The sequence below is a fragment of the Carcharhinus amblyrhynchos genome, chromosome 17 (assembly GCF_965287045.1).
Source record: "Carcharhinus amblyrhynchos chromosome 17, sCarAmb.v2.hapA, whole genome shotgun sequence".
Classification (NCBI taxonomy): Eukaryota; Metazoa; Chordata; class Chondrichthyes; order Carcharhiniformes; family Carcharhinidae; genus Carcharhinus; species Carcharhinus amblyrhynchos.
In genome coordinates, this window is record NC_137340.1 from 19039202 (window position 1) to 19053886 (window position 14685).

Sequence of the window (14685 nt, forward strand, 5' to 3'; positions counted from 1 at the left end):
CAGATATAATGTAATTGGCCTTTCAAAAAACATTTAAGGTACCAAACAAAAGATTACCACATAAGACACTGGAAACAGCTAATGATGTTGGAGCAACATACAAGCATGGTGAGAGGGTTGTCTGATATGGAAAGATGGTCAGAATAAAATAATCATCTTCAGGTGGGATGCCACAGCAATCAGTAATGGGCTTCAACTATCTACATTATATTTCATGACTTTGATGAAGGGATGGCATGTATTGTAGTCAAATTTGCTAGAAATAAAATGGTGGGAATGCAAATTGTAAGAGAAAATAAAGGATTGTGTTTGTTTATGGAAGTGTGAACCAGAAGCCGGGTCTGATTGTGTCAGTATCCTCTTTCTAATGGGAAACTGACTGAAGTTTGTTTTTTTGCAGGCATTAGCCCCTGAAATGGAGATAGATGTCCTGGCTAGTGGGGTAAAAATTGAAGATAACCAAGACAACCCTCATTGAGAGCACTGGTTGCCTTGAGGGAGAATTTATGCCAGAGCCTGCCACTGCATCATTGGGAAGCAAGATATGTCACAGGTGAGTCAGGGATCTGCCACTCACAAGGAAGAGAATCATATAGTACAGAAGGAGGTCATTCGACCCATCTAGTCTGCACCAACCACAATCCCACCCAGGCCCTGTTCCCACAATCACATGCATTTACCCTAGTTAGTTCCCCCTGACACCAAGGAGAAATTTAGCACGGCCAATTCACGAAACCTGCACATCTTTGCACTGTGGGCAGAAACTCAAGCACCTGGAGGAAACCCACGTAGACATGGGGAGAACATGCAAACTCCACACAGACAGTGACCCATGCTGGGAATTGAACCCAGGAACCTGGTGCTGTGAGGCAGCAATTCTAACCACTATGCCACGGTGGCAGTGACTCTTCCAGAGGGTGACAGAAAGAATGCAGCTTGTCAAGCAATAGAAGCACCTCAATGTCCTGCATCTCCTCCCTGTCCCTCCAGTTCCTCCTCTTGTACATCCTGCTTCTCCTCCGATGAGCTGTCCCCTTAAGGTATTCTATATTATGGTGAGTGCGGGAAACCAGCACAATGGCCAAGACCCTTACAGAAGGGTATTGTAGCCACAATAGTGTCCGGGCCATCCAAGCACTGGATTCAGTGCCCTCTGAGCTGCTCCATCAGCTGCGAATCTATATGTTATCCAATCTCACTGATGACAGCATCTGTCACCTGCCTGATGCATCAGCGTGCAACTGCCTGTGAGATACTGCAGACATCCGCCACTGACAAGGGAACAGATGTTCATGACCATTTGCCTAGAGACTCTCAATCCCTTTCAGCATTGGTTCTCCTTCATGCCCAGGTCCCTTTTGCTCTGTGTGTAGATTGTGTGTTCAGGGTAGTATATCCTTCTCCTTTGTATATCTCATCCCTTGATGCCTGAGGCTGCTGCTCCTCATTTTCAATTGCCTCAATTTCTGAAGGGGCAGCCCCTAGTTCCAGTTGCCTGGTGCCCAGCTGGAATCTTACCCAGTATTCCACTGCCTGGACAACACCAGGAAGGTGACAACCACTTGAACTGACAAAGTTCTTTGTGCTGAATCCTCCTCTGACTGATGATGGGTTGCTGATATTTTAATTTCCAAGGGGTAAGCTTGATGAAAGTCTGAACACTTACGATTAAAATCATTCTTGTTGCCATGTCTCAGCCTCAGCAGGATATAGGCCTATCTCCAGCTGGCCTGATTTAAACAGCTGCAGAATGTTGTTAGCCCCCAAGGGGACTGCAAAAGATCGCAGAATCTGACTTTAACAACATGGTAACAAATTTAATTGGCCTATTTCAGAGCGCAGGCAAATTTGGAGGCCTGCGCTCCAACCCTCACCAATGTGGTGACCTCGGAAACTGAAGTGGGATACCCTGTCACGTGGTATCACCTTATAAGGAAAAGTTTAGCGGGTTGGGGCTATGCTGATTGGAGTTTCAAAACACCTTTCATCTGTTACTCTGAGGGGGTTGACAACATGAATGTCGATAGGGTTACTCCCCTTTTGGAGAATATAGCACTGTGAAGGAGGGGGGAGTAGTAGATTAAAGAGAAGGGTCATCAATTTATGGTCATTCATCTTTGAAACTCCCTATCCCAGAGAGGGATGGAGGTTGGATCACCAGATAGAGTCAACGCCAAGTGAGACAGATTTTTGATCTACAAGTGAGTCACGTGTTACAGGGGCGGGGATTGCAGGCAAGAGTTGAAGCCACAATCAGATCAGTCATGACATCGCAGAGCCTACTCCAGCTCCTATTTCACATGTTCTTATGCTCGAGGATGGGGAGAATGTAATTCTGACTATTTGAAATGTGCCACAGGCCAACTCCACAGATTGCATTAATGACACTTCTTTGACTGACCCACTGGGAATGTTAGTCGAACAATGCAGAATAGAATCCATTCCGAGGCAGCTATTCTTCATTTCTGCAAAGAGCCATGATGAATTGCACAAACTGGACCCCAGGGCAAATTCTGATGCAAACGTCACTCAGTGTGATGCAAACTCACCAAGCTGCACAATGCAGGAATCTGTAGCAATTCTCCTGTTGCTAGTGGCTGTTGCCAAGTTGCTGGAAGTACCATCCCCACACTGCTATCACACATGTTCTGCTCCTTGTAGCTACAAGTAGTCCATGGGGATGTCCTGACTTTTTTTTTAAATCCTGAAACGCTGAGCAGTACGAGTACAATTCTTTTTAATATGGAAGATTGGCTGCTTTGAAGAGGCTTATGCAGAATAACTTTAATCAAGGGCTCAAAAAATATTTGCTTTCTTCTGTCCATTTCAGCTTCTTCATGGCTATCAAAGTGATCGTTAAATGAGTTGTTTCTATGTTTGTGCATTTTTCTGTCCGCGTGCACCAACTTAAACCCGATCAAACTGATATCAGATATAGAAAATCCACATGAAGGTATTAAGAAATTAATTTTCAGGCTAGTAAAGCTTTGAAACATTTTATTGAATGCAACATCTAGCACAATTAAGACATGTTACGCACTGAACAGCAGAAATGCACAGTCACTGTACGTGAAGCATGCATATGGAATCCGCACCCTGATTTTTACTCACATAGCAGAAGACCACCTACTATATAGTCCGGTCTTTCCTCCCTCCACTAAAACTTATTAGGGATTAAATAGGTGCCAATGTAGAACACACACAATTTGTGTACAGGGGCCTGAATTTTCCCTCTCTGATTTGGAGCACAGGGTTGGGAAAATTCCCAGTCTCGTGAACCTGATTCCTGAGAAATTGCCCCAGGAGTTGAAATTTTCATTCCAGGGTCTGGGGAAACAGGGTGGGGGAAGTGGGTGGGGGGTAGGGTGTGGATGAATTTAGGTTCTAATGAAGGTTGGGCCTACTGCCCCTAGAAACAATTTGAAGATAGCATCACATGGACAGCCAGTTGCATAAAGGAATGGGTGAGAGGCTCACCTCAGTCATCTCATACTTTACCCTAATTACAAAAAAATTGACAGAACAACAAACAGCCTCACATCCTCTTATTCTCTAATTTCCAACACCCCGCCCCCCCGCCCCAACACACACTCCCCATGTCCCATCCATGCCAATCACAGAATCTCCTGTTTCCCATATAATCCCCTATGGTGCTTTGCAGCCTTATTCCAAATTACTGCCAACACCTGCCCCAAAAGCAGTGCCCCCCCACCTTGCATCCTTCATGTCAACTCACCCAGTATACACTATGGGCAGACCTCAGTACCCATGCTGAGAGAAAATAAAGTTTGAAGTACTTATTGATAAATTCACTATTTAAAAGAAACACACTAATTAATAAAAAAATTGCTACAATTAACTTCATTCAACCATTTAGTCCCTTATAACAACAAGCATTTGCATTCACAGCCCCATATCAAAGGCTTTATATGCACTTGGAGCTCTCAATGAAATTATGAATTGATAGGCACCCAGTGTGATATGTTGTAAAATCAGTAACGCAGCATAAATTCTATAATAATAACCCTCAGGCTTATGTCAAGAGTGAAATAGCAATCACTTTTAAATTATAGGCTGTTTTCTTTTAATTTAAAGGCATGGCGATTTAAATCCTTTGATAGCTTAAGGGTTACAATGAGCTGTGACAGTTCCCTTGACTCCCCCTTGATATTCCTTCAATTTTAACAAACTTGGCATTTCCATTGAATTTATCAACTTTTTCTTTAGCATATTCATGTTTACTTTCAACAATCCCAATGGAAAACTTATCCCTCACAAAGGTCCCCTTAGTACTCCCATAAACATCTCTGGACTTATCCAAAAGATAACCTGATCACTTCAAAGAACTCTGCGACCGCTAGCCATTCTCCTGATAAGTCTAAAGAGCACAAGTCATGTTTTGAATAGCCAACTAGCCAAAATTGGATTTGTTTGATGGCAGCTGTACTGGGATAGGAACAGCTGCCTCCAAGAACTACAAATGTGAAAAGGACAACTTGTCCCCATCCCACCCCCCCCCCTTTGAATAAATGGTGGGTTCAGGGGCAGGGTTTCCAGACTCAGGCCTTCTGTGCCATTTTTGCCACTCCCTCCGCATGAAAATTCAGACCATAATCTTCGCAGCCTACAATCACTAAACGTCGGAGACTTTTCAAAAAGACTGCGCAGCAGAAGAAAACAATTTGTGTGTTCAAACATTTGCAGGATTTTTTTTTCTCTTGCTATCTCTCAGTCCACATTGCTAAAGGGGAAATCTTCATAAAGTCTTGAAACGTGCCCAAGTCAGACTCACAAAATTCCTTCTGACCTTGAAGCCTAAATCCCCTCAAATGGAATTCATTTTGAAAGATGCAAAGAGAAAACAGATTTCTAAACAGGTGCTGAAGCCTTTAAACTGGAAAAAAAAGGAAAAGAATTTAATCCCTTAAGCTGTGAAACTGAAGACAGTTTAATATACTTTCACCCATGGGGGTTACTTTCACTACCAGCAGGTTATTACTGCAACAGGGATATGAATATTTGAAGACTACAGAAAAATAAATTTGCAACCCCCCCTCGCCCCACCCCCAAATATGTTAGCAATCCAAAATATTTCCCTTTCTCTGGAAAATTTACAATGAACATTATCAAACTAAAGAGTGAATTCTTTCAGATTTGACCTGGAAGTTCTGTCAATTCATTTTTTTTTGTACAAGTGAACATGTTATGTTGCTTGATACACTGAAAATACACCAATAAAAATAACACTGAACAATGTGCTTTGGGAAACATGTCAATTATTTAAAAATTCAATATTCCTCATCAGAAACTTGGGGTTCGTACCCCTTAGCTTACCCCAAGTCCCCTAACAGGACTTTATTTAAGGTGACAGGACCTAGGCAATTCAAATAGAATGACTACTTACAGTCGCTTTAGTTCTGGAAGCCCGTAGAGAGCCCCAGGCTCAATGTTGCTAATCAAGTTATTCTTCAAATCCCTGGAGAGACCAAAGGAGAATGAAAAATTAATTATACGTTGATGAGCTGTTTTCTTAGCATAATGAGTGAAATATGGTGGTTTAAATTAAACACCATGCATTTGTTTTCACAGCAGCAAGGAAGAATTCCTTTTGTGCCTTCCTTACAAATTCAGAGAGATGGGAGGAAAAAACAAGCTTTCTTGAACAATTTAAAAATCTTCAATTTATTCTGCGTTGCAGATTTAGAGCCAATTTGATGTCGTGTAGTTAATGCCAGGGATAAGCATTTGAGTTTTGTCAGGCAAAGCACTAAGGACAAAAGCAAAGTAGCAAAACCAACGGCCACAACGAATACCGACATTCAACCACCTAAAACAGGATCTCAATGTGGGATTAGTCGGAATTAAATGAGCGCTCACACCTGGACTGCCATAAACTATTTGTGCAGTCTGGATAGAATTGAAATTCCTTGGGTCAATTTCCAAAATTTATGGACCTACACAATTGTAAGTTCTGTTGCACAGAACAGGACTGCACAAGGCCCACAATACTGTGCTGAATATGACGTTACATTAAACAATTCTCTGACTGTCCTTGGTCGATATCTCTCTATTCCTTGCATATTCATGTGCTTATCTAGAAGCCCCTTAAATGCCCCCATCGTATCTAGCCCCACCACCACTCCTGGCAGCGTGTTCCAGACACCTTCCACACCCTGTGTAAAAAAAATTGCCCTTCACATTTCCTGTAAACATTTCCCCTCTCACTGTAAGTGAAGCCCTCTAGTGTTAGGCATTTCAGGGGAATTTTCCCATCCTGCCTGTCACGGGAATAGTAGATGGTGGAAGGGCAGACCATGTAAAGGTTTGTTGACCTGGGGTGGGATTTTCCAGTTTTTTTTTGGAAGGGGAGGGGGAGCGCAGCTGGAAAATCCTGCCCTTTAACTCTGGGAAAGAGATTCTGACTGTCAACATCATCTATGCCTCTCATAATTTTATAGACTTCTATCAGGTCTCTCCTCACACCATAGTCAGCTATTCTGGATTGGGTCCCGGCATTTCACCGAGAAGGGCCAAACACATCAGCCACCGGACAGCCAGAGTTGGGAATTATGCCCCTTCAGTGTGATGCTGCCTTACAGAAACAAGCAGCCTTTTTTTTTTATAATGTTCAACTTTAAAAACTAGAAAAGTAAACCAAATGGAAAGAAAATGTTTCTCTGGAGAGGGAGATTCATTCACATGGTTCAGGAAAAGCTGAATATCATTTCTGTTATTGGTATCGTAATGGCACACAAAGGTTACACGTTCTTTTTTGTTTTACAGCACTCATAAAAGGTTTGAGACTCTACTGGTGGTGTAACAACATTGCACGTTTGAAAAACCAGACATTTGTTTCAAATTTTCACAGGGATAATGAAACATCTTCCAAACTGCTTTATAATTTACTCCATCCTCGGGGATCACTATTATAACTTGCTGATCATCAGTGATGAAGATTTCCTTAATCACGGAATAATCTCGCCCATCACCGTATGTCATTGATTGTACGTAACCTCCACTGGACTTCCAGATTTATTTAAAAATTGATTTGCATTTATTAGATGATCGGTTTGATGAAAGCATATTAAAACATTTACAAAATGCACTTTTCCAATGGAAAATATTCACATAAATAATTAAGGTACTCAACAGACATGAAATTATAGAATAAAAAACATGAACAAATAAGGCATTAAATTTAAATTGCTCTTATTTTAACAACTGATAACCCACTTACTTTGGACAAGTTAATAATTCAGCTAAGATTGGAGAAAATAATTTCAAGTAAGGTTACAGTCTAATTTCAAGATCACAGGCTCCTTAATATTAAGCCAACTGTGTATTGTAATGCATTAATTTGCATGACCAGATGTCTTTCTGATGTATATTACTATCCAATGTGTTTGAGCTCTCTAACTAGCAAAGTAAAATCTATAATACCTGAACTCTTCCTTTTGAGACTTGGAACTACATCGCCTTGCCTTCATCATCTCTAGGTCAAAGTTATGCAATTCCTTTACCTTACGGCACTGTAGTTTATCACGCGTTCATCACATATTTTTGAAAATATGATTTCTCAACTTTCAACATTGGAGGCATGGTGGCATAATGGTTATCACTGCTGCCTCACAGTGCCAGGAACTCAGATTCAATTCCGGTTTTGTGTGGAGTTTACACATTCTCCCCATTTCTGCATGGGTTTCCTCCAGGTGTTCTGATTTCCTCCCACAGTCCAAAGATGTGCAGGTTAGGTGAACTGGCTATACTAAATTGCCCCTTAGTGACAGGGGGATTAGCTGGGTAAAAATATGTGCGGCTAGGGGGATAGGACCTGGGTGAGATTGCCATCACTACAGGCTTGATAGGTCAAATGGCCTCTTTCTGCACTATAGGGAATCTATGATTTTATGAACTAACTGGAAATTAAGCTATTTGAGTTGAGGAGTAAACTGCATAAAGATGCAAGACATCATTCCAAAGTGAAGGTGAGAAACAAACAAATCACCCCAGGGGAATGTGAAGAGAGAGACATTTCCAATAATGCAGACACCCATCAAAGATCACAATTGCCTAAGGAATAGACAAAAAAAATTAGAAAGTATTCATATTGAAACAATGGACAGAATTTTATGACCCCAGGGGCCAGAAATACTATTCAAAAGCCCACTGGCTTTGGTGGGAAAATCTTGCCAGCTGGACAAGCTGTAAAATTCCATCCAACAGCTGCTGTAGACAGATATACCCAAAAACTCTTGGAAATACACAATGGGTGAAGTATTTCAAGGTAAGGCTATCCAGCCACTACAGAGAGATTTCAAGTGACATAGGCAGTGTCAAGAAAGTGTTCAGTAGAGGAAACAGGCTGAAGGCTGCTCTCTCTCTCTTCTGTACTGCATGTCACCTGGTTCAAGAAGCCAACTCTACCAGAAATCTAACAGAAAACAAGCACTTGGTTGGGATTTACCAACCCTGCCAGCAATGCCCTGTGGGACCCACCACAGACAGGTATGGAAAATTCAGAGAGCTAGCTAAAAGACCACGGACTTTTGGCAGTAATAGAAAATCCTTGCTATGGGCATGGCTGCAAAATCTTGGCCGTCTTAATAACTGCAACATCTTCTACATCTGACCATCTGCAGAAAACTGGGTAACCCAAATTGGCCTGTGCATGTGTGGGAGTACACGGGCCTTGTTTGATTGACTCCTTATTGCTCACAGCTTAAATAGTAAAATATACTCTGATTCAGAAAAGGCCTTGTGAGGAAAGAAATATAAACCTTTGTTGAGACCAACTGAGAAGGTTAAATAAAATTCCCCACTTTTTACCTGGTCATAACACGATGTGCCTCCACTGTACTGACTGCTGTCATTCAAGATGGCATTTCTCACTGGCAATAAAAACTGGCCTTGCCTGTGATACTTGCATTCCATGAATAAATAAAAAAGATTGCAGAGGACTTCCTGGGGCATCATTTTCAAAAAAAAGGCCAGTGTCAGGTTCTGAGTGAAAACGACATGTTTCTCCCCAGAAAGACAGACAGATTTTCATCTTCTGACACTTTGTCAAATAAAAAGCAGGGGACATGTTTTGCGCCATCATTCTGGGGGATGGGGCTCAGAGCTAGCAAGACATTCCATAGAAATTGGAGTGTCATTTTTAAAGGACACCCCAATTTCAAAATAAAGTGACAGGCCCCCCCCTCACCCACCATCACAGACATCGCAAACCCCCACAGATAAGGGGAACACCCCCAAACCTTCAGCAGGAAGGGGCAATATCTCCCCTGATACCATGCAGGCATTGTGACCCAGCACCATCCTCAGTAACATCAGGTCCTCGCCATCATCACTGCCCCTCCCCCCCAACATAATGGGGTCCTCTCCACAAGATGGTTGCTTAGGGGCCCAACCTCCAAGCACTGCCCCACCCCTTGGCAGTGCTACACTGACCTCAGTGTGGTCATCTCGGCTATTAGAGACCAGCAGTGATCCCCGTCGGCATGATGTCACACAGATAGGCTCAGAACTCAGTGCTCCCAGAAGCAATGGCTTTTAATTATATTGTAAAGCTAATTAATGGTATTGGAATTTAGTCAATTTCATCATGCCGCCAGTGGAAGCTGGGAAGATCTCAAACTGCAATCTCCTTGTCTCAAACTCCATTACGGCCACCTCGTGAGAACTTGCGGCCATAACAGGATTAGCACCTGCAGCAAATGGACCTTGAAAATCTCTCCGCTTGCTCAGAATCAAGAGATTCAGGGAGTGTGTGTCTGATTGGATGTAACAGCTTAATCCCTCAGTACAACGACCCATTTAACCCATCTGCAAGTTGAGCTAGTGCAGTGGATGATTATCAGAGTGATAGGACATTCATTCAGCTTCTAGGCTCAAGCAGACAATACTTCAATATAATCGATTTTTCTCAGATACGAACCAAGGGCAGGTTTTATCCTTTAAATGAACAGTTATCTTTGACCGCATTTCATTTGTCAGTAGCCAATTCTGGTTTGTGGTATTGTTAGCCAAACAGTACACATTTTTGAAATCACTAATTTTTGTACACATGGAGTGCCACGGTGGTGCAGTGGTTAGCACTGCTGCCTGACAGCACCAGGGACCCGTGTTTGATTTCCGGCTTGGGTCACTGTCTGAGGAGTCTGCACGTTCTCCGTGTCCATGTGGGTTTATGCTGGGTGCTCCAGTTTCCTCCCACAGTCTGAAAGGTGATTAGGTGCATTGGCCATGCTAAGTTCTCCCTCAGCGAACCCAAACAGGCGCCGGAGTGTGGCGACTTGGGGATTTTCATCCTTGTTGTAGTGTTGATGTAAGCCTACTTGTAACCCTAATACATAAACATAATCATGCTTCCTAATTTTAAAAATGCCTCCTTGTCCGTTGACAACTCCATGTGTACGCAAGACAACATTTCCTCAATTGATATTGTAGCTGCATCCCTGAAAAATGCAACTTTAAACGCAACAAAGTGAATCAGATTTTCCCATTACAAGCAATGCAAAAGCTCTGGTTAGATTTTGTATGACCTTCATCATTGAAAAGAACATTAAAACATTATAACCTCTATGTTGAAATGCTGCACGTTACTAAATTTATAAACAAAATGGCTTTAAAAACGAAATAAAAAATATGCTAACTCTTTCTGTTTAACTTTATATTCAACCCACTCACCAATCCTCCCATTCCCACTCAGTGCTCGCCTATTGACTGATTCTCCCACTCACTTACTCACCTCGACCCCGCTTTCCTCTCTGAACCCTCAACACTGAACACTGTTCTTGAGCTGCAGGATGCCCTTTTTAAACTAAGTGGAGAAAGAATTGGACTTGCAGGTTGCAAGGAAGGTGAGAATTTCACAGGCTTTAGAAGCTGGAGATCTTTACTCATACAGCTTTGCAGCACAGCGCTGTTGTGTCTTGAATTCCAAGGAACCCTTGGCAAGCGGGGTGGCAAGAGGGAGGAAGCAAACGAGGGAACGAGAGGAACATGAGGGTCAGGGGGCAGAAGAACCAGGGAGAAGGAGACAGGCAGTAAGTGGGAGAAAGGCAGTGAGTAGGAGGGTTGGGAAGTAGGAAGGACCATTCCAAAATGGCGCTGATCGGGTCATGTGGCACTATATCGGCCACACAGGAAATCTGGGTAAAACAGAAATTCCAACGATAAATGCCCAATTATATCCATGATGCTCATGTGAAATGATTCAAAATGCCACAAATTAGAAAGGAGACTTACAGTACAATGCTAATTTTTGATTTGATTCATTATTGTGACATGCATTGGGATACAGTGAAGAGGATTGTCTTTTGCGAATTATACAAAGCATACCGCACCTAGAGTATATAAGGGAGAAGGAAAGGAGAGGGTGCAGAATATAGTGTTACAGGTAGAGAAAATATTAATGTAATTTACAAGTTAATGCCCCTGGAATTTGAATATATTCATGGGGGTCACTAGATTCAGCCCAATGCTTTTATCCTATATTGCTATACAATTTATCTTTAAACCAAATTCCACTTACACAGTCCAATTACAATCAGCTGAGGTTTTACTACAGCATTTGCGGATTCTAAGCTATTTCTTTAACCAGTGGAGGGAGGAAAGGAGCTTCTCTGTTATAAGAGCCATTTATCGCCCAACTCCTCAGTGAACTTCCAATATGCAAACAAGAACCTCAAACCTGAAATGGTGCAGTTTTATTTATCAGTGCAGAACAATGTTTTGTAGCGTTAAATGAAATACTTCTCTGAAGGCCACAGAACACGAAAAGTGCACAATGGATCACTGCATTAAAAAATAGTCTTGCCCTCCATGTTTGAGGACAGCTCACACGGCATACTAATCATAGTGAAAAACTATCTTTTCCAAAAAAGCTTGCTTATGGCTTTGTCAATTAAAAAGTGCATTAAATTCCTTTACTGACAACATAATTACATATATTATTTCCTGATCATTTAAGCATTGTCTCAGTCACTAGCATTCCTGCAGTGCTCATCCCCTCAGTATACCGTGTAACCCTAATGGCATGAGTTGTCAGATACATTTTTTTCAATTTAAAATTTTGTTAGGTATTACATTAACCATGGCAGACTGCAGATTCAGTTGAAGGCCTTAACTTTAGGATGGAATTATGCTAACCCCAACCCTTGGGAGCTGTGCTTCCATAGTTTATTATGTCGGTGGATCTCATTCAGTGGAATTGCAACCTTGAAAGGCCACATATAGTATAAATTATTCCATAACATGCAGACAGAGCAAATACCTCAAGTGAGTTTGATTTGCTGCTACATTAATTTAAGGTGTTTCTTTATTGAGCATTGATCTGAAATAATAAACCATGTGGTTATAAAACTGAGTATAATAATTACGAAACAAAGTATTGAATGAGCTGCATGCGTCTTCAACTTTTCATATCAAGATGAATATCTGATACTCAATAATTGTTGGTACTGCATTGTAAATAGAGCACATAACGCACATTTCACCTGTAGATTTTCTTAAATGAATTTGAATAAGTGTGTCTCAGGAACTGTCCCAGTTATACAGGTGCAAAGGTACAGCTTTTTTCTTGGTATTATAATCTTAAAAAGGTGCAAAAATTGTGTAATCAGGGCTGAAGTGTTTGAAATTAAGCACTTGGCCCACCTTCCCTTATGGTTGAACATTGCAAATATGAACTGAAAAGTCACTAGGATTTTCACAACTAAAGCAATAAAATGAACATAATCCAGTTAAAATTAGATTTGAATTGTGGAATTAGCCTTTATCTGTAATGGTAGACTCTGTTTATCTTTAAAAGACTTGATCCTTCACAGCTGAGCGTCTTTGCAGTGGAAGAGCAAACCACTGCATCAAAACATATCTCAACTCAAAGCTGGCTTTCTTTTACAAAATAAATCATTTCCAATTTTAAAATGAGCGTTAGTAAATATTTGGATCTTTTGGAAACGTGTGCTATTTATCATGCACTTCAAAAACCACAAAAATGGCTCTTTGAATTAATTCGGCATAGCAGAACCTTTACGATCGGAAGGTCAGGTTCAATCAGCAACGTGAAGCAGGTTAGCCTGGGTCAGTGATGGAATAAACGCTTTAACTGGTCACATAGCCTCAGGTTGGGGTTCCTGCTCTTATTTGCTCTCTGGATGGAAACATATACATGTGGATTTTGAGTGAGTGTGGGATTAGGCATGTCTGTGATACTGCCTGCATACACACACCTTCAAGTAATGGCCACACAGGCAAGGAATCAATCAACACAGATCTAAACACTAGCCAACAGTGAATATCATCAACTAGGAGGAAAGATAGTAAGAAAAAAATATCGGTACCCTGAAATACACTTTGATTAATCGGAGATGGACAAAGTTCAAGATGGACAGATAAAAAATAAAGAGCACATGTACAACATGGGTCATATAGAAGATACTAAGGGAAATGTGAAAGGGACTAAGTATGTGCAAGTTCAACATCAAAAATCAACATTTTGGGAATTGTAAGAGATATAAAAGTTACAAAATAATTAAAATCAAAGAGATATTTTGGCCCATCTTAACTTATCCATCCCAAATAAATGTCTCACATTGCTATAATAGTCTAACAAGCTCTCTATGAATCTTAGCTATCCTCTTTACTATGTTACCATTGACAATTTAGATCAAGTTTGCACTGGCTCTATTTGCCTTCTCTTCAGTCTTTTCTTGCTGCTTGTTTTCAAATAATGATCCACTTGCCTTTTCAAATATATAATGTATTCTGCTTGCATCGATGTTTCATGAAAAACAATTTGTTAATCTTTTCTTTGCTCTTTTTGAGATATTCTTAAATGTATGCCCTCACTTACTGACTGGTGGGAATAATTTCCCCCCATTCACTGAATCAAAACCCTTCAGATTTTTGAACACCTGTTATCAGATCTTCACTTATTAATCCTTGGTTTATAATAGATACTTTTTTGAAGGAATGAACTGAGTCTTCCAAGACCATGTAGAACTTCAACAGAAATGGCTTTATTGAACATGCATGAGGGAGAGCAGAACTTGTGGCTGTGACGACAGCTTGCTTCCAAGCTACTCTACTGAGCATTGGTTCTTACAGATTCTTATATCCCTTTCTTTACATTACAAAGCATTACATTTATAGCAGATTGTCATAGTTACTTTGAATTAGTTACAGTTGTGTTTTTGATTACATTATATGGTTCCATTGTCTTGTGTTTTTTGTGTTATACTTTAGCTTTTAATCATTTTCTCGACATCGCCTGTCTACCTGTTTACGATATCAAAGCGTTATATTTGTCTAACTGAATTTGATGGGGTGTTAATTGTCCCAAGTCCTGTATATTTGATTAAGTTTCCGGAGGCACAGTGGTTCCCCTAGACCTTTTGGAGCCTTGATAATTGATATCAATTCTCATATAGTTGTTGTAACCTTGGAGCGATACCACCTGAAGTGTGACTGTTTTAGTGCCATGTGAGATATAGTTATTTGTACTTTGTCCTGTCTGCCTGCAGCGAGTGTGGATGCTACAGTGCTATCTGTTTAACCCTTTCCATACATTCCTCTCCTGCTGCAGGCCACATTCCCTGGGCTTTGCCCTACTATCAAATGAATTCAAGGGATATAAGGATCAGGTAGGAAAATAGATGAGGTTGAAGCTTAGCTATGATC

General features: G+C 41.1%; 1 protein-coding gene across 2 annotated transcripts in view; it reads right to left on the bottom strand.

Annotated features, from left to right (window-relative positions):
* Nucleotides 1-14685, bottom strand: part of adgra1b (adhesion G protein-coupled receptor A1b) — a 483085-nt gene that overhangs the window by 297989 nt on the left and 170411 nt on the right. For both annotated transcript variants that reach the window (XM_080205590.1, XM_080205591.1), the window contains one exon: nucleotides 5405-5476. In XM_080205590.1, the coding sequence (XP_080061716.1) occupies nucleotides 5405-5476 (72 nt within the window). The remainder of the gene's footprint in view (nucleotides 1-5404; nucleotides 5477-14685) is intronic.